Source organism: Rattus norvegicus, chromosome X, assembly GCF_021556685.1.
Source record: "Rattus norvegicus strain SHRSP/BbbUtx chromosome X, alternate assembly SHRSP_T2T, whole genome shotgun sequence".
Classification (NCBI taxonomy): Eukaryota; Metazoa; Chordata; class Mammalia; order Rodentia; family Muridae; genus Rattus; species Rattus norvegicus.
The window spans coordinates 115943665-115964810 of NC_141554.1; the positions used below are offsets into that span (position 1 = coordinate 115943665).

Consider the following 21146-nt stretch of genomic DNA (forward strand, 5'->3'; position numbering starts at 1 on the left):
ACCATAATCACACTCAAGAACTTTCTTTTCACACTGGCATCTAATCATCACGTTCAATACTATGCCTTCAGACCCACAACCTGAAATATAGTTACACATACATTTATTTCCATAAATACAACCATTTTTTACCTGCAGTCATCATTCCTCTATTTACACAATCACGTATGTACAGATATACAATGTACCCAGAGATTCACATGGGCATATACACATTCTCATTCTTATTCATACAAAAATTCATAAATACAGCTACGCTTAATGCATAGCCATGATTTGCACTCATACGTTTTCAAATATGCATTCTCAGTTTCAGAACTACACATATCAAATTACACATTCCCACTCATTCTTATGAACACATAATAACTCTCCTGTACATTCTTAAATGGACACCTCTTACATAACAATCCCTATTCATACCATTGCACATTTTCACACAAACACCATTATACTCACCACATACTAGTACTTGTACACATTTCCACTCTCCTAGGCTCATATGTGTATACCCTTACATTGTTACATATATCATACAGGGGTACATATGCATGTGACATGTGCAATGCTCATAGTCACCAATATGCATTTTACCGGTGTGTACCATAATGCATACATAATTTATATTGCAATAGTCAGCTCACATAGATACATACATGTAATCATACAGGTGGTCTCTTACATACATGTCAGCTATTGATATTTACTCACCTGACCACATTCTCACTAACACTATTTGATAGATATGCTTACTACTCATTTTGACCCACATGCCCGAGCAGTCACATACCCTCCTGTAAATGTCTCCACACTTTCAGCTTCTTCCACGGGTACACTGACAATATGCATCTTCACATTGTCGCTGACCTACATTCCCTCTCCACTAGAAGCACGGTAACTCCCATCTATCCACATTGATTCACAAGTACTGATAGCGACCCACCCTCACATTCAACTTCAGACATATTGTTCTGAAAGTCTTATGTGCGTTCGCAGACTGACATTTTTGTCATTACACACTTTCTCAATGGTGTTTAGTCTAAGGGAACATTAACCAATCCCACGTTAACAGTGGTGAGCTTTGCATGGTATAATTATTTGTAGAAAATCATGACTTAACTTGTTGTCTCTTTTCCTCAGAGAGAGTAAAGGAAAAATCTATTTCCTTAATGCTGTGCTGTGAATAATAGCACGTTTATGGTTTTATGTTTACCATATAAAATTGCTGTTAGTTATACACATGGAAAGGTCAGATCTGTTGCACTTAGGAACCTCACATCTACCCACATATATTTATATTCTGTTAACCTGGAGCGCATCATTCTACAGGAGGATAGAAGGCAATTCTCCCTCTGAGAAACCTGTATCCACACTCAGGTGTATTGGTACCCTGTGCTACCCTCTTTCAATTAACCCCCATGCTTAGAGTATATGCTAAAAATACATTTTAATGCCAACCTCTGCTTTATTAAAGAGGAAGAAAGGGAAAGAGAAGGTTAATGTGATAGTTGAATGATAAAATACATTTCTACTGTGACTGTGCCCACACATATGTCGACCCCACTGAAATTTCAACAGCTGTTACTAACGAGTCCCCAGAGGAGGTTTCTCTGTGTAAAGATAAGCTGATGGAAGTTCCTTACACTCCAGACAGATTGCAGATCTTCTTATAAGACAGTCGAAAGAAACACAGACCCAGGAGTGAGCTAGAGAGCATGAACTTGGATCTAGAGATTTGCAAACATGAGAACACCCCTCAATAATCTTGTTTGTGCATGGTTTCCTCCACTGGAGACTTTCTGGGCACAAGTGAGTGTGGAATCATGTCTATACCATCACTTGATATGTTGTGGAGCACAAGTGTGTTGTTGTAAAAATATAATAAATAAAATAAGTATTGTTGTCTTTTACCTCGCTTGGTCCGGCACCGCGGTGCCCCAAGATATCTGCTAGGTATCTTGGCGGAAACACATCCCAACACTGAGGCGTCCCAGTGTCTCTTGCCGCCGCACACTTTCCTACACTCAAACTCTCACATAAAAGAACACACACACACGATAACCTTTGACCCAATTGGTAAGATATAATTGCCCACTTAAACATACAAACCCCGGTACCATCCATCCCTTGAGATCATTAATAACAACCTGTAGATACACAGAGCGGAATCTTTACGTCAGCCTCCATTGTCCTGCTTCTCCCTCTCTCCCCGTCCTGTCTCTTCCTTTCTGTTCTAGTCTCCTCCTCTTCCTTCAAACTTCTCTCCCACCCATCCTTCCTTCTCCTCCAATGACAGGCCTCCTTCTATCCTGTACCTGCCCCTCACCTGTACTTTACAAATTCAATGGGGAGAAGGTCCTGGTGGAGTCACCTGATTCCTGAGTACTGACTAGGCAGCTGTCCTTGGGGCAGGGGAATTAGCATCAAAATACAGATAACTCCAGGGCAAACCACAACTCAAGTGAGTGTGAAATAATGTCCTCGTGGCCTGTCTTCTTTCAGGAGCACCATTCAAGCCCCTGACTCCACCCTTAAGTTGAAAATCTCTTAAACAGCAGTAAGTCCATTATAGTACCTTAAAAAATTTCTACTGGCAGAAGGCTAGGCCTAGAAGAACTACTTCTGTGACCCAACTAAGGAACTAAAAGGAAAAGGTGGGCAGTGGCATGTTATCAGTAAAGATCCAGTCTCTCCCTCTTCCTCATCTTAGAGTTCTAATGGCTTTCTAGAGCAGAGGATCCTTCTATAGGCTCTACACAGTGTCAGAGCCACAGATTCAAATGGATGAAAGACACGTGTCTGTATCTTTGAGTTACTTTTTTTCATTTGTGCATGAAACAGTCATAAAAGGCAACAATCTTGAAGCTTGGTGTCAGAAGTATCTTTATTGTGTTATCCAGTAGTCTTCAGATTGTAAAGGACTTAAAGGCCCAGAAATGGTTTAAGGAAGCCACTTGCCAAAATAAACTTTCTCATAGACATCTTGCTCAACACTGGGCTTGCCATCTTTCCAGACGATTGTGTAATAGAGTTCTCTGTCACTGGGCATAAGGTAGAGAAAGAGCTACAAACCTTAATGAGATCATTGTACTTAAGATTAAGTTGCCGCCTCCTTTTTGGAGGCAGCATCTGAGAAACAGCCTGGAAATTTTACATCTGATAGTTCATTGTTGATACCTGAAACTCACCATAGGCAATTTGTACAGTGTATGGGAAGAACTGAAGTTTTAAGCCTGGATGGGCATCAATTTAACAGCAATTGCTTAGTAATATCGACTCTCCAGAACTTATGTGTTACTTTATACCTTTGGAAATCCTCATAATCTTTTTTTTATAATGAAAAAGCCATTAGGAGGATAAACGTAGGAGTGAGTAAGACCAGCATTTGAATCCTTGTTTAGCTACTTTCTAACCGTGTACACTAATTTGAGTACTAATCCCTCCTAATAGTCAGTGTCTTTATCTGTAAAATGGATTTCTCATGAGGATAAAATGTGATACTTTAAGAAAACAGTGTCTGCCAATAGTAAACATACAAATGATAGATCCTATTATTATCTTTTCATTGCCTTTGAAAGGCGCCATCAAAGGGAGAAAGGGAGAGAACTCCCAGACAGCAGAGAAATGGTGTGGAGCCAAAGCCTTTGCAGCCAAAGCCTGAGGGTCACTGGGCTTACTTGACTCCATTTGAATCTTGTATTTTACCTTAGCCACAAGCCACGCTGTCAGTGTTATGCCTACTCAAGGAGACAATTGAAAAACATGACTACCCATTAGTTTCCTCATCCCTGCTGCACCATGGCATGTGGAGCTTGCCATCTCATCAGTGTTTCTTGTTCATGTGCATGTGACATAATGATATAAGTGCTTCTTAGCAATCTGCCAAGCCTTCGATGATGGTACCTTTATTTGCTTTTGAAAGTAAAGGTGGAGGGAACTCCTAATATTGGTACTGCCAACAATCAGCACCCTCCTGCCCCCTTTAATATTGAATGTCTCCTTTGTGGATAGAGCATTTACTCTTTTCCAAGGTTTGGTCTCAAATACCACAGTGGAAGCACAGTTCACTTACTTTGAAACTGTAAGGACATTCATGAGCAAGCAGAGTGATTGCTGAGACTAACTGAGCCTTTGAAACTTTGTGTGGCTGAAGAGGTATATATAAGAACATAGGGACTTGAAAAATAGCTTGGTGGAATTTATGGCTACAGTGGAGCCAAGCACAGAGTACTACCAATGGTGTAGACTAAGGGGCTCTAGGTCAGAACAAATATTTGCGTTTTTCACATGTAAAAGTCTTATGGTGCTACAGTTCCCAAATGGGAACTACTTGCATAGAAATTATTCCTTCCCATGGAAAGAATACCTAAAGGTGAGCAATGGGTTATCTATTATCTGGAACAGACTGTGTATATTACACAATGCCCAGCATAATACAAGACTGCAACCAATGATATCATTTTAGTATTCTTCAGAACAGGACAGAGTATTAATAGCTACAATGGTAACAGCTACAACCAAGAAGAATGCTTCTTGATGTGTAATCTGTGGTGTCTCCCATGTTGTTCCAGTAACAACAGACTGTAGGGTGTTAGAATTCTCAAAATATATCTAAGTGCACCCACAGACTTGTAGTAGCAGTTGGAGATTTTGTTTCTAATGTGAAAATAGCAAGAAAGCAAGCTGGGTTGACTTTGCAGAAAGGCTAGAGGATAGAAAGGAATGTTTCTGAACTATCTGTAACTTTGCATCATGATCAATACACCCAGCTTGAAGCATTCTCATCTTGATTTCTTTGACCTCATACAATTCACCTCTCTGACCTTTCTCTATGATTCCTGGCTCCTCTCCTTGTTCTAGATCTGCAACGTTGGTGTTCCCCAGAGGTCTTCTATTTTCTATTACTCCATGCTCTTTCTGGGTGGTTTCTTCATACTGATGGTTTCCAGGTTAAAATCTTGAGCTCATATGTCCAGCTTTTCTTGTAATAATTCCACAAGCCAAGCCAATGTGACATTTTTCTTCTTGTTCACATGTTATCTCTACTGAGAAGACCTGCAACCAAAGATAGATATATATATTTTTTTTCTACCACGTATGAGCTGCAGTCCTTACGGTTTTTGCTTCCACTTTATCTTCTGATTTCAAGAGCAAGATGCTTTAATGTTTAAACATTTGTCTTGCTTCCCCAGACATTTCTAGATTCACTCTTACTGAGATTCCAGTGTGTCCCTCTTTGGTCTTCTATCATTGTGCATTTGAGGTTGTTTGTAACGTGTTTCGTCTTTCTAGAATTATTGTCTTTCTCAGAAGAGTATGCATATCATTTTAGATGCATTTAAAGACTCAGTCAAACAGATGTCCTACTGGCCAAAAGCCTGAGGATAATTTCTTATTCTTAAGAGTACACTTACTTCTGATAGCCCAGTAGCTGCTATACAGAGGAACACTGTGGAATCGCATGTGTTAGCTCATATGAAGTTCAGTTCAATTTCCAAAATAGGTGCCAATCTCTCCTGAAATCTCCTGCCTTTCTTTTTATGTATTAGCTGTGCTTCTCATCCCTTGACTTGTTATCATAATATCATACAATATCATAATTATGCTTCATTATTCTGTATTTACTACCTGAAAAAATTTTAAAACAGTCTCGTCTTGGGAATCACCACGTTAGCACCTGTGTATTAGTTCTTAAACACCACCTAATTGTGCCATTTTACTACTTGAAATGTCTGTGTAGAAAGGCAGAAAGAGGCCAAATCAAATAGAATAGCACATAAGACCTTTCTTAATTTGTCTGTACAGACTTTATGTTTCCCCTTCATTCTCCGATCACCTCTGGACATTAACACATATAGTTCTTTGTGCCTGAGACTTGCATTTCCTCTGATCTGGTTATTCTCCCTAATTTAATTCAAATATACTTCCTCTGTGAAGCTTCTTCTTTCTTCAGTCCTCTCCTTCAAGAACAACCTGCTTTCATCTTTGAACTCACCTGTCATGACTATCCTTTCAAGAATCTTCAAGGGGACAGTGCTGTTCCTTGTTCATCTAGGCAGTATTAGCTAGCCATTTTCTTCTGTCCTTCCCGAGTATCCTCTGTGTAGCTTGGCATAGAACAGACATGGTGGAAATGCTCAATGAATTAATAGATTTGTGAATATTTAATGATTTCCTAAGCGTTGTAGAATAATCCGGAACCAGAGCTGCAATCAATCTGTTTTCTCTCCTCAGAATTCTTTCAGGGTTATAAAAAGATCCACTAACTGAACAGCTATCTCCCAATGAAAGCCACAGAGAATTACACCATTTAGTTTTTAAAGGTAGCACAAAAGAACAGTTTATTTTTCCAAGTATTTTGTTACTAACATTTTCCCAGATGTCTGCTCCGTTCATATATATGTATCCAGTACTAAAATGTTTCCTGTAAGACCCCACTGTTTTCATTTTTGTAGCTAAACTGGAAACAGAGTCCTAGCTTTTAGACTTTCAAATACTGCTTTCTACACAGTTTTGACATCTCTTCTCGATGCAACACCAATATCATTCCGTTCAGTAGAAACAAGTACTCAAAGCATAGAAAAAATAAGCTAACATGTTGAGACTACTCATTTGTTAGACTATACTATTGAATAATATCTTCTGACAACATATTGATTCCTATTTTTTAAAATCTGTTCAGCTCTTACACACTATTCATACCCTATTCATTCTCTTGACTCCTTTGGGAACATGAACATGTCTTTTTTTTCTTTCTTCCTAAGCATCTTTTGATTGCATCATATTATATACCTACTATCACCTTCCGTGAACACAATAACTGACCATGATCCATCTCTCCATTCTCCCTATATCCAATGCCATACTGTAGACATGGGAGGCATGAATGGATGTAAATGTGAACTGTGATTTTAAGACTAACATGGGATATTTATATGCCACTATTTGCTTGGTAGCTACACCGTTGTCTCTACATTTGGTATGTGTTTAAGGATAACATGTAGCCACTGACTGGGCCTCCAACCTTCCTCAGAGCTATGTACTTATTTACTTATGTGCATCACCTAGCATGATACCTGTAGAAGACAGAACTGATAAAGGTTTGTTAAATAAATGACAGTGTACACAGTTGTGGTGCTTAGGGGTTTTTAGTAGTGACGTCATCATGTTTATTTCCTCAAAGGGTAGTCAGTCTGGTTTTGTGTCAAGTTTTCTTGAAATGAAGTCAACCTCAGATTAACAAAGATAAAGCACTAACTGCTGTGTTTTCCTCCTAAAGGCAATGGTTTAAGATTCTTTTCTTTCCCTATGTGCACCTTTATAACTTAAAGATCCTTATTAAGCTCTGAGTACAAAGGTCTGGACATTCCTAGGTGATCTGCTCAAGGCCACCAGCCTAGCTAGTGGTTGTTTGATAAAATTTTGGGTGAGGTGCCATGGAGCAGTTGCTAGGCTTGCTTTCAACGGAACTAGAATATTCTAAGGTGAACATTATTTCATATATCTGTGTATATTTATTATGATGAAGCTGATTCCCTCTCCTTATCCCTAGTACATTTGTCATGATACATGTGGAATAGTTGATATTCCACAGGACTAATTTGGAAACTCCTCACTGGTTCATCTTCAGGCCTCACTCTCTTTCTTCACATCAAACTCTGCTTCTGTTTCATCTGCAGGTTTCTCACCAAAACCCATTTTTCCCTTTGAGATGAGTGCTAGGGCATGGTGACCTCAGTTTGGGGGTTTGCCAGGGCCATAGAAAAGTACACAGCAGTCTTCTCTTCATATGTATGCGGACACAGGGGAAGCAAGCTGACTGTGTGTCACAGTGAGGATCTACTCTTACGTGGACAGTGGCTTCTATAATCAAGAAATAGAGTTGGAGAGATGGCTCAGTGGTTAAGAGCACTGACTGCTCTTCCAGAGGTTCTGAGTTCAATTCCCAGCAACCACTTGGTGGCTCACAGCCATTGTAATGGGATCTGATGCCCTCTTCTGGTGTGTGTCTGAAGACAGCTACAGTGTACATACATACATACATACATACATACATACATACATACATACAAAATAAATAAATAAATCTTTTTTTAAAAAAAGAAAGAAATAGAGTGACAGAGAGGAAGGAGATTAAAGATTTCATTTGATCTGACAATTTGACATTCAAGAGCCTATATAAGTCACAAGAAGACTATGGAGAGCCCAGTGTAACCAATTATGAAGTCATTGTTCAGATTAGGTTTTTTGTTTCTAAACAATTACTTTGTGTGGTTTATGATTCTTTTTGAAACCCATAGTTTTCTTATTTGCATTACTTTTGTATTTTTAAGAAGGTTCTCATGTAATGTTTATTGACTGGTCTTGAACTATTACTTCTTCTTTTCAAGTGCTGGGATTACAAGAGTGCACCACTATGCCAAGCTTGGCCAGTTCTTTTTTTTTCCAAAGTAAAACAACACTGGTGGTGGTAGTTGGTGGGGGTGTATGGGGGGAGGCAACAATTATGGGGAATTTCTAACCAGGGCTATGACCAAGTGGATGTTTATATTTGACAATTTTTTTAAGTGGGATAAATGAAAATTAGGTCTTGTCATTTCCCATTCTTCCTCCAGTAGTATTAGGAAAACTTTTTTTTTTATTTCTCAGTTTAGATTTATTTTATTTGTATCTATGTCTTTTTTTTTTCTGCTGGATCCCTTTGAACTGGATTTATGGCTGGTTTTGAAATACCATGTAAGTACTGGGCACTGAACCATAGTCCTCTACAAGAACAGCAAGTGTGCTTAACTGCTGAGCCATCTCTCCAGCCACAACTTTTTAAAATAGATATTATTTCATATTTCCTAATTTCTCTCAAATAAGGTTCTGAAACACATGCTGCTCAGCCTTTTAAAGTTGTGGATATTTAAACTTTTATTAAAAGGCAGAGCCGGAGGAAAGTTGCTATATTTTATGCTAGCTCAAACTGCTTAACTGCCAGATCTGATATGAAATAACTTTTTGCTGAAACATATACTGTGTCAAGTTGATCTACGTTCTTGGTTTAGAAAAAAGACCAGGTCTCAACTGCCCTCTTCAGACATGCATGGACATCTGCCTTACAGAGAATCATTGTGGGTGCAGGGAAACTAGGGCCACAACAAGGCGCTAAGACAATGAGCTATGAGTCACAGGTTGAAAAGCAACATTCAGACATCTCAATGCTAATTCGAAAAGCCCTAGGAAATGCAGCACTTGAAATTCTGAGCTTAGATTTAAGAAAATGTGTTGATGTTTCACTGAGGTGGATAATTATAATCTATGCAAAGTAAGAGGGAGCAGCTAGAACGCTGGAGACCCAAGACATTGGCTCACCACGCCCTGCTCCCTAGGGCTGTCAGTCTGCATCTAATTTGTTCCATTTGAATATTTCCAAGGATATTACATTTTCTATTTCAGAACCCAGAAATGTTTTATTACTGGACCCTGCTTTCCTTTTATTTTCCCCACCTATTCCTTGGAGGTATCTTTTAGTGTTCATTATTTCTGTTCTTTCATGCTTAAAAATATCTCTGTCTTTGTACTATAAGTGTCTTACTTTATCTTAGATATCCTGAAGCCTGTAAGGATGCATTAGTCTGTAAATATAAATACACATCAGACAATCGTTAGCAATTTCTTGGCATTAGCTCATGCAGCATATATAATAAATAATAAAGTATTGCACCACATATATTTAAAGCCTTAAGAAGTCATTTGAAAGAGAACTATTTGTCCCTTGTAATACATGCAGAATATGAAGTCCAGATGCTGGGCCTATACCTATTGACTTCCCTTCTTTTTTACAGACTGACACTGAAATTTGTAACTATAATCTGCTGATTTCTTAGACCCAATGCCAGGTTCCTGCTGGAAACAATGGAAGCCTCTCATAAGAGCATTAGCAGAGGACAGGACTACTGTACAACTGACCTCATTTGCGTGTGTGAATAACAGAGAACATGACTGTTTTCTGTGTGAGCGTGCTTGTATGTGTGTCATCAGTGAGCTATCTCTTGCATAATCTAAGATTGAAACTAGACAGCTGTAGAAAGAGCTAGCGCCTCCCTTGCTTGTCCGGCTGCTTTTGCAAACCTCCTGCCTAACAAGTAGGTCAGCTCCTCCTGATCAAATGATATTACAAATGGCTTCCCTCCATTATCCACTGTAATGGTATCTCCCTGGCGAGGCTCTCTGAAACAGCACACCCCTGTCTCCGATAGCAGTATTCTCTTGGTGAGTGCTCCCAGAAGAGGCAAGCTCCAAAACAAGGCCATCTAAGAACTGGTACAATTGGTCAACAAAAACTTTTGGAGTTCTATCAATAAACCGAATAGCCTTGGGTCTTTGGATGGGAAAAGCAAATGAACCCAGTAAGTACCAGCCTGAAGTGAGATGATATGAAAAGGCTACATTTATTCTGTGACTATTTCAAGAGGTTAAAAATGTATATATGAAAAGCATGTGCATCTTTCTGTTTACTTGGATATATATTGTGTTGCAATGTATTGTTAAAAGGGAATTGGCAAGGGTTGAGAAGTTTAAAGTATCGTAGACTCGGTGACATTGTCATTTAACTCTTCATGGAGGACAAAGAGATGGTACTGACTTCTTTACTGTGTTGATGTGAGACCCGAACCAGAGTAGAGCATGGAAGTTATTTTTAGAAATTTCAAATATATGTATATGTATATATATATATATATGTGTATATATATATATATATATATATATATATATATATATATAATGAGATGTTGTTAACCAGATGCTAGCTGACTTTGAAATGATGCCCATCTGCTTTGCAGTTAGACTACTGCTAGTAATTGCAAGCATGCCTTTCTTGGCTTGCTCTAAGTAGCAATGTAGGCTTATGTAACATTCAGAGCTGAAACTAATGTCTAGAATTTGTAGTGCTCCGTTTAATTGTCTCAAATGCAATCCTTGTTGGGAAAAATACACTGTACTAGCTAATATAAAAGTATGCATTCATAATGGTACCCTCAAGGAGCTTATGGTCTATGAGGAGGGAATGGCATCTATAATGGCTCCATGCAGTTTGAGACAAGACAAAACTCCTAAATTGGGTCCACACAGCTGCCTGTGGTTAGTGAATGACTTCTCCCTTGTTCACCTGGTCTGAGAGTAGCAGTGTGGATCTAGAATATCTTAGAGACTCAGATTTGGCTCATTATCTTTTCATAAAATACCTTCATTGACATAACATAGGTATTAATGTCTGAAACATGTCTAGAAATATTCAGACAAAAGTTGTTCAAGAAATGGAATGTAATATGCAATACTTTTTTCATACTATATTGTGGCCTCATAAAAGACTGCTTAATTTTTTCCTTTCCCTTTCTTTCTGTGTTTCTGTGTCTCTGTCTCTGTCTCTCTTTCTTTGGTGGTTGGGAGGAAGGAAATGATTTACAAATTATATACTATATTTTCTTATGTTGTCAGTCATGAATTTTTTTCTTTTTCTTTTTTCCGGAGCTGGGGACCGAACCCAGGGCCTTGCACTTGCTAGGCCAGTGCTCTACCACTGAGCTAAATTCCCAACCCCCAGTCATGAATTTTTGATCTGGGCAAGTTCATTTGCAAATAATGCATGCAAAATAGAATGGAATTTATGGTGGCTTAGACTAATTACCAAGACACAGCTTGTTTCCCACTGAGGTCTATGTTTGTCACTTATATAGCCATCTTGAAAATGTGTGTATAGGGCATAAGGGAATGTAGGAAAAAAAGCCAGCAAGTATAATTCTTCAATCCTCTTTCCTACCACCAAAGTATAATTCAGTGTATACATCATTCCAATAAAGATAGCAATCTCATCTTCATACACAAATGATTGATTTCATATTGGTATAATTCGCTAAGGAGACATATGATAACTTTAAATCTATGCTTATTCAATACTTTGAAGTCTAAAGTCTGTCATTAAGTTTTAATCCTTGACCTAGAGCACCAATTCTTTTTATGCAGAACCTTCGTCAAAGAATTTCTAGAAAATACACTCACATTTGAACAGAGTTCTGTTACAAGCCTACTATGCTTCTGCCATCCTAAAATCCATCTTTTTTCCACATGCCCTTGTGTTAAATCATTATTATGTCACCCCAGTTTCTTGAACATTATATTCCATTCCAGTCCACTCCAGTCTAGTCTAGTGTATTCTATATCTGTGTAGCAGGAACATTACAGTTTACCCTGGACATTCCCTTTAGGCTCTAGGACATTGCTATCCTAGCCTTATGTTGTATCATCTACTTTCATATCCAAAGGATATTAAACAATGTTGGTGTGATCACCAATGTCTGGTAATAGGCTTATGTTGCTACTTGTTTTTTGGGGGAGGGGCTTTCATTTGATTAGGGTTGTGTATTTGCTAAGCTCAGATTTTGGTGCAAAGGCAGACAACATATTTGTCTTATTGAAAAAAGTATGCAAGTACATAACTCCATAAAATTTGAAAGTACACAGATGTTTATTTCTATGTGTGGCTTTAGGGGCATTTGTTTAAAATACTTATTCCATTTGCTTATGGCTTGATAAATGGTCTGATATGTGGTGGTAAAACCAGAATTTCTGGCTTTTCATCCTTCATGTACTTGGTATATGTTACCTGTAATAAATGGGCATGGTTGGCATTTTGGCTTCATTCAATTCAACATATATATCATAGTGTGGGTTTTGATCATATTAGCTAGTCTATTGTTGATTACTTTGACTTTTAGATTCATGTAGATTGGTGACTTTCTTTTTTAACTTCCTGAGAGTTTTGTCTGGTACTGTGTAGCAGGAGAATATATATTGGAAAAGTGAGAGAATAACAGTAGTTGCACATCTCTAATCATTGCATCTATAGTTGCCCTGCATCATAACAGCTATTTTCCTGTGCAGATGCTTTTCACTAAGATTCTTTGTCAAGAGGCAAATCAATAAGGAGCTGTGTGTGTTCATACAGTCACCATGCACACATGCCCTCACACTTGTGCATGAGACTGAGAGGAGGGAGAGAAAGACATGAAAAATAGACATAATGACTCTTAGTGGCCTTAAAATAGACAATTTAGGATCCTTGGTCATAGTGAAATTACCATCCTTTTAAAAAATAGTAGATCCATTTCTATTGCAATTACAGAGACTATGTCAACACTAACTCCCAAAGGATGGCTCAAAAATACATACCATCCACAAAAACCATTAGAATTCTTTGTGAAAATGTAGTAGCTTTGCAATCAGGTTGCAAAAAGATATAAAGTGTGGCTGTTTGTCCACTAGTGTTGACTATTTTTCCACAATGCTGAGGGCCAGTATCTGAAAGGGAAACACATGTCCTGTGGCTAGATCTAAAGTGCCACTCGAAAGTTTCTGTTGTAGAAGTGAAAAACAACAGTTTTTTTAATTGGGCTCCTAGAGAATAATAGTGCTTTTGTATAATACTTGAAATGCAGCCTACAGCCATCCTGAACAAAATAGTCTCTTTTAAGATCTTGGAAATAATGACATCATAGGCAGATTGAAGCAGTGATCCATTAATAGTGTCCTTTGTAGAAAGCTGTCTCAGAAGAGGACCTGACAGTAAATTGGTATTCTTTACAAACACAGCATAATAGGATTCTCTCTTTCTACATTTATGGAAGAGTACAAGATACTTCCCACTTGGGAAAAAATATGTTAACACCAAGGCTTACTTGCGAACACATTCCCTTTCTCCACTGTTTTCAAAAGCAGACTTTGAACCACTTGCTTTAAAGGTGGGTTTACCATGTCAAGAAGATAATTTTGTTTGTACTTTAAAAAACTTAACAAAGAGCTGAAGTAGTATCAAGATAATTTAACAAAATAAAATCTGGAATATTTGTGCAAAGGGAGAGTATTTCCCATTGCCACTGTGGAACTGGACGGACATTTTTCAATCTCAGCTTCATCTCTGTAAAGGTTGATTCCAAGTCTTCCGATGACCCCCCCCCCCGATGAGACAAAAGAAGCTAAAACAATTGCACTTTGTTGAGAAGTAGAAAGTCTTCTATATAAGCTCAGTTCTCTGCAGAGTTCCTGGGATGTCAGACCCTCAATGTGGTTCTATCTATCTATCTATCTATCTATCTATCTATCTATCTATCTATCTATCTATCTATTATCTATCTATCTATTAACTATCTATCTATTAACTATCTATCTATCTATCTATCTATCTATCTATCTATCCACTGTAAATGTGTTTTTGAAATTTGAGGAGTGGGTTGTTAGTACAGTATAGAAAACTTTAGTTTCAGTTTTCTATCCCAAGTAATCCTTAAATCTTCAAACTAAAACATAGCTGTTAGATAGCATCAGGGTCATCAGGTAGCCAGAAAAGAAGCAGCACATAAGCATGCTGCCTTTTTAGAGAGTATAATTAGGAATGTGTAAATAGGTGTGGAAGCCACACCTATTGATGAAGAACAAAGGAGCACAGTGTGTTAGATTACGTAGTTGCCCTAGAACCCTTGTTGTCTTGCCTGGTTATGCAAGATCAGATCTGTTCTAAAGAGGGCATGATTGTCTCTTTGGCTTCTGTCATATCAAGTTGGATCATACGTCATCAGAAAATATGTATCATCTGCAACATGGTAGCTCTTTATCTATATAGGACACAACCTTCCGGAAATTCGTCTCTTAGTATTTCTAATTAAATACTCAGGCCGTTCCCAGTAACTTTACACTTCAGTTTTTATAAAGCTAGATGTTGCATAGCTGAAATTTCTGTAGTAATAACTTAACATTTGGGCAGTATTTTCGAGCCCAGAACAATCAGTCTCAGACCAAATTATTCCCAGTGGCTAAATGATAACTGTGAGCTGGGCCAGTAAAATATAACGCCACTGATGAAGTCAGTCTGAAGAGGAGATTTAGAAGTATCAAAGGTCAAAATGTGAACGAGAATGTAGTTCTCTCCTTGCTTTCACTTGTATGTTATAATAATAATAATAATAACAATAATAATAATTTCCATTATGTGGTACTTGCTATATTAATATATACTTCACCTTGTATTTCATTGTATCTTATGCTCTAATGCTACAGTTTCCTCTCCAATTTCTCCTCCTAGCCCCACCCACACTTTCCCTCTCCCCTCCCCCCGTTTATTCCTCCTCCCTTTCTCTTCAGAGGACAGTCCTCCCATGCTTATCAAGCAGCCACACCCAACAACCTTTAATTGCCAGCAGTCACTTAGGAAAGGAGTGAGGCATCATGGACTGTATATATTGATTAAATTTAGGATATAGGGAAGTAATTTAAAATCTTACTACCATATATTAATTATACAAAATAATGCGATTCATTATGCTGTGTGGTACATGTACATAATGTATTTGGATTATATGTACCTCTTTCTTCTCTTCCTTTCTTTCTTCATCCCCTTTACTGGTCTTCTTTCTTTTTTTTCTTTCTTTCTTTCTTTTTTTCGGAACTGGGACCGAACCCAGGGCCTTGTGCTTGCTAGGCAAGCGCTCTACCACTGAGCTAAATCCCCAACCCCACTGGTCTTCTTTCTTGCCCTAAAATCTCCCTTTTACTTTATTAAACGACATCCTGTATGTGAGAGGAAACATTCTTGTCTTTTAGAGTCTGGCTAATTTAAATTATTTTGTTTCCTTCCAGTTGCATTCATTCATTTTTCTACAAACATGATTTCACAAAATATAGTAAAAATATTTAAATTCTTCTTATATGATATAACTTATATGTAATTATTAAATTTAATAAAAATACTGTAACCATTAAAGTGAAAAGGAATTATGGCAAAAATCCCATCTTCCTTTCTTCTTTCCTTCCTTCCTTCCTTTCTTCCTTTCTTTCTCTCTCTCTCTCTCTCTCTCTCTCTCTCTCTCTCTCTCTCTCTTTCTTTCTTTCTTTGTGACAGAGTTCCTCTGCATACCCTTGGCTATCCTGGAACTCACTTTGGAGACCAGGCTGACCTTGAACTCTGAGATTCACTGGCCTTTGCCTCTCTGGTGCTGGGATGACAGTTATGCACTACCACCACCCAGGGGCTGAGCAGTTCCTATTCCAGCAGTTATTGCCGTACTTATGTTCACTTACAGTAAATGCCCTTCTATAAAGTGACATGATAACTTGCATTTGGATAATTAACCTATTCCTAAATCAGTAGTAAGTACCACTTGATAAATCTACTGAGATTCCATTGTGGCTAGGTTTGATTTTGCTTATATTAAAACCAGGAATTCATTCAAAAGACACTTTTAGAACCTTACTTATGCCTGTGAAGATAAACTTTTATAAGGGGAGGGCTAGAAGAACTAGAGTAAGAGGACGTTTGGACATAAACGTTTCCTTAGGGATGACACACTCTTTCAGTTCACCCTCTGAGTTGGATGAAACAGGAAAATCCCCAGATTTTGACACAAGAGCCTAAATAACAGTGAAATTCAGAATAAATAATAAATTCCTAAAACCTAGGTTAGACTATGCAATCAAGGTACCTTTCTGAGACGTGAAATATGACAGAGAATAAAATTATGATATCCTTCAGTGTGCTAGAGCTTTGCCCTTGGCAGTAATGACATTCAGCCCACACGTTTTAGTTGCTTGCTTGGGAGAAGACAGACATCATCTGCCAAGACAGTAAATCCCAACTTTCCCGAAACTGGCTTGTATGTAAAAAGTTTTCTTGATTTTGTAATTTAAAAACAGCAGAAATCACTTTGCAAATCAGGTACACGGACATAAGAAGCAAACTTCAAGACACACCAATGTTTAGAGCAGCTAAAACATGGTGGCTGAAGGCCATTGACAACATCTAAGCTTGTATCAATCTAAAAGTGTACAAAGTTTGTCCCAATGGCTGAACTAAAAAAATGAATAAAAAGAAAAAAGAAAAGAAAATGAAAAAAGTTTGTGCCACTTGACCATTATGATCATCAGCATAGGATTTTAAGGGACTGTGAATTGCTCGTTCAGAGATTGTATATGGACAGCAGAAAGTGGAGTTTTACTATGGGAATATCAAAGGAGTTTACATATTTGCATATGTATATTGAAAGTCATTAATGTCTGCATTTACTTGAACTTTGCTAAATTGTCTTCTTAGCATTAATGTCTGCATTTACTTGAACTTTGCTAAATTGTCTTCTTAGCCTTTGGAGGGGCAAATGTCTTCTCTTTCCTTGGTAAATTTGAGTGAATACGTGGAAGAGCCTGCTGTGTCTGAAATGATAGACTTCCGGTGTATACCAGACTTGCATTAGACACGTCCTCCCTTACCTCCTGTTTGCCACTGCTTTTTCCTTAGGAGCTGTGAAATCAGCTGCAACTGAAAATGTCTGACAGCTTGGATAACGAAGAAAAACCTCCAGCTCCCCCACTGAGGATGAACAGTAACAACCGAGATTCTTCAGCACTCAACCACAGCTCCAAACCACTGCCCATGGCCCCGGAAGAGAAGAATAAGAAAGCCAGGCTTCGCTCTATCTTCCCAGGAGGAGGGGATAAAAGTAAAGTATCAGTGGCCGGGTGTTCAAAAGGGACCAGTTTATTCTTTGATTGGCACTTTCTTGCTTGTTCTGGCCAGGCCTGTGTGACCTTTCATCTTGAGATATTGCCTTTTGTCAGAGCATCATGTGTGATTGACTTCCTATGTGGTAACAGAAAACACATGTGCTGTGTTTGCCTCTCACATAAATTGAATTTGTAGACTTAAATTAAGGGAAAGTATCCCAGGAGCACTACTGGGTTGAGTGTATAGACAGCATCTGGCTTTCTGAAAACTTAAGGTAAAATTCAAAGCAAGTTATTCTGACCATCTGTGATAGTCAAGTATTTAAGTAGATTGACTTCTGCATATCGTCTTGGTTACTGAAGATTCTGAGTTAAGTATATGGGAGTAAGTGCAAGTTACCCACAATGTTGTCTGCATGAATCACAGAGCAGGAAGGAAAACTTTTTTCCTCTCTTCCTCTATATCAGCTGTCACCTAGATTATCAGTTCCATGTTCATGAAAAACACAATATATTATCATTTACCCTCGTGGTACCCATAACACAATCTGTTGCTTAACTAGTGTTGCTACCACTTTGTGACACTTGATTCTGTGAATTTTTCAGTAAGTAGCTGATAAGGTTGTATTGGTTGCCATAAAGCTGAATCATGGCTTCTGTAGATGTAGCCATCGAGTAGGATGTGAGTACAGTAGGCCTACGGTTGCTTTCATTACAGAAATTGGCCAAAAGGAAAAGAAAGGTAATGTCTTTGGGGAAAAAAGTCATTATTGATCCATGTCTGCAAGGTAGAATCAGTAGTTTTAGAGTGTTTATACAGTGTTAATGAATTTAGAATTTGTATCATAGGAAGACCTGAAACTCTTGTTAGTAACTGTTGCTACTTGTATGTTCATGTTTTCCCTTCATGGTCTGAGGATTGAAGAGAAGTAAAAGAATAAATTACCTCCCACACAAGGGATCTGTTTGCCAGTACTTAAGAAGATCTTAAAAATTATTTTCTGAATGTAAAGGGTGGGTTGAAAATTGAAGGTCACTATCTAGAGGCCAATTCATTTATAATAATTATGCCAAAGGAAAGATCTCTCTGCTTCATTTGTTACATTTGCAGACAATGGATGAATAATGGACAGCGCTCCATAAATCTTTGGTACAATTGAAAGTGCATACTTTTGGTGTCTTTGAAACATCTCACTTGTCCTTTTGAAGAGCAGGAGTTTAGGAAAGTGAAATAAGTTGACATTTCTGTTTTGTGTCAATCAATAGTTCAAGTGACCTCATAGGGAAACTACTGCTGTTCTCCATAATGGTATCCCCAAGTCTTCTCAGGGGAAAAAAAATCTGAGCCAATTTTTTTTCTTGAACTGTCATGCAAACAGTGGAGCCTGGATGACTTCATCTCTCATTCCGGAATGGCTAGAACAGTGCTTTCTTAGAGAAATTCAAGACTACTTGAAGGAAAAGAACCTTGAATTCAAAAGTCTTGTTGATTCCTACCATCCATTTGGTACTGCATGCATTTGCCAATATGGACGTGTTCTAGGATAAACACTGTATTTAATACCAGCCACACTTTGACTTTTAGTTCCTATAGCAATGTATAATCAAGCCATTCAGGAAGACATAGCAATCATATGTTGTTTAGTAGTTGAAAATCTCACAAAGGTTCTGAAGGTACTAATGTGAGGGACTCCTACACTAGTACTAATGTTGTATCCTTAATAAAAGAGGCATTAGCTAGTCTGGCAAAGCTTGGCATTAGTGCAACTCAGAAGATTTGGCAAGAGATAGTGAAACATCTTTCAAGATCTCCGCCTGAAGGCAGTGTGATTTTGGATCAAGTAGAACCGATAAATGATGAAATTGTTGTAAAACTAAATTTGACTATGAACTTGTTCACACTAATGTGGGATAGAGTGTATTATAGGATGATCTTCTATGCAGAGGTGATTATCCTAAGAGACAATAAAGATAATTAGGAGGCGGTTTTGAGACCAGAAGACAAAGTTAGAAGGAAAGGGAGCTAATTATTATTATTATTATTATTATTATTATTATTATTATTATTGATATAGAAAAAGTAAAATATTCTAAGGAAACTAATCAACATTGGGACCTTTTCAAATCATATATTACCTGTTCAATACAATGATTTTGAAGAATTCCATAAAGAGGTGCTATGAAGAGTCACCAGAAAGCATTTTAAGTCAATTACCATTTACTGTATTACTGGACAGCTGACAAGCTACCTTCAGCGAAAGCTTGAATGATTTAACTGCACTTACAAAAACGTACTATGGTAGTGGCTTTCTATTGAAAGACTGTAATGAGAAGAAGTTAACAGCAAAAAAAATCACTAAGGTAGTGGAGTTGAAATGCCTTCACTGGATAGCTGATAAGTTGCCTTCACAGCATGAATGAGTTCATTGATTGAACTTAATACAAAAGTGGTTACATTTCTTCCGAAAGCCATAAGCCACATGTCTTCTTCACAACGGGGTAAAACCATTAAATAATGCTGCTCATGTTCGTCTTGCTACAGCTTCAAGACGGGATGTCAATGGCTCTGAGTACATTTTCGTACATGTTTTGAGCCAACAGTTCACCACTGTACATTGCTTCGCAGTCATCTTCATCTTCAATTACATAAAGAGTAATCAGTATGTTCTTATCATCCCCGGGAATCATCTCGGGCTCTAAACAAAACAATGACGAGCCTCTCCTTATTACAATTTTAAATGATGAAACCTCTTCTTGTTCTTCTTATTTAGTGTTTTATTGTTGTTATTATTATAGCGTATAAGATATTTATAAAATATTTGAAAAGTTCACTTGTGACCTCATTTCTAATGTCCACGCTTTTCTCTCCTATCCCCCAAATTGCCAAAGTTAAACTTTGCTGACTTCGGGTTTTTCTGGAAACCTGATGACCCTCATGGGTGAAGAGGGAATATTGTTTCCCCATCCATGCTTTTTTAATGGCAGTTTCAGTAACATCACTATCAGTTTTGAATTAATAATAATTTAGAAAAGCATTGACCCTGATTCTGGAGTCATGGCACTGGAAGATAATTGTGACTGTGGCTCTGCTGTGTAGCTTCTATGAGCCTGAATTTTTATCACCTGTTAAATGAGAATCGTAGGGTTTACCATGCTTTACCAAATCTTTGGGATAACCCAAGGTAGTTGTAATTACCTAAGTGATACAAAATTAACTACTGCTAGGTAATTATAAGGTATAATTATTGTGTTTGTGGAATTTAACAACTTCCACAAAGAATAAACTAGGTTATTGAATGTACACCTTTTTAAAGTACCTTTTGCTATGACTGGAACCTATATGTCAATTACAGAACACTTTAAAAAGGAAAGAAAATTTTCTTAGACTTGTACAAGCCAATGGTACCTAAATCAATTTTTTCCTCATAGACCTCTTTTGCTCATCATATCATCAAAATTATTCATCACTGTCAACTTGAAAGATTTAGAAAATAAAAATCACTCATAATCATAAATCACAGAAATTATGCTAACATGTTGGTGGATTTTTTCTAGATTCTTCGTGTGTGTGTGTGTGTGTGTGTGTGTGTGTGTTTTACAGGTTTATACCTTAG

General features: G+C 37.7%; 1 protein-coding gene across 12 annotated transcripts in view; it reads left to right on the forward strand.

The window, feature by feature from the left end:
- The window catches only part of Pak3 (p21 (RAC1) activated kinase 3), a 259475-nt gene that overhangs the window by 155698 nt on the left and 82631 nt on the right, over positions 1 to 21146 (forward strand). For 9 of the 12 annotated variants that reach the window (XM_087599253.1, NM_001431558.1, NM_019210.2 and 6 more), the window contains 1 exon segment: positions 17327 to 17528. In XM_087599253.1, coding sequence (XP_087455379.1) covers positions 17354 to 17528 — 175 coding nt within the window. In that variant the 5' untranslated portion in view covers positions 17327 to 17353. 12 annotated transcript variants of the gene reach the window in all.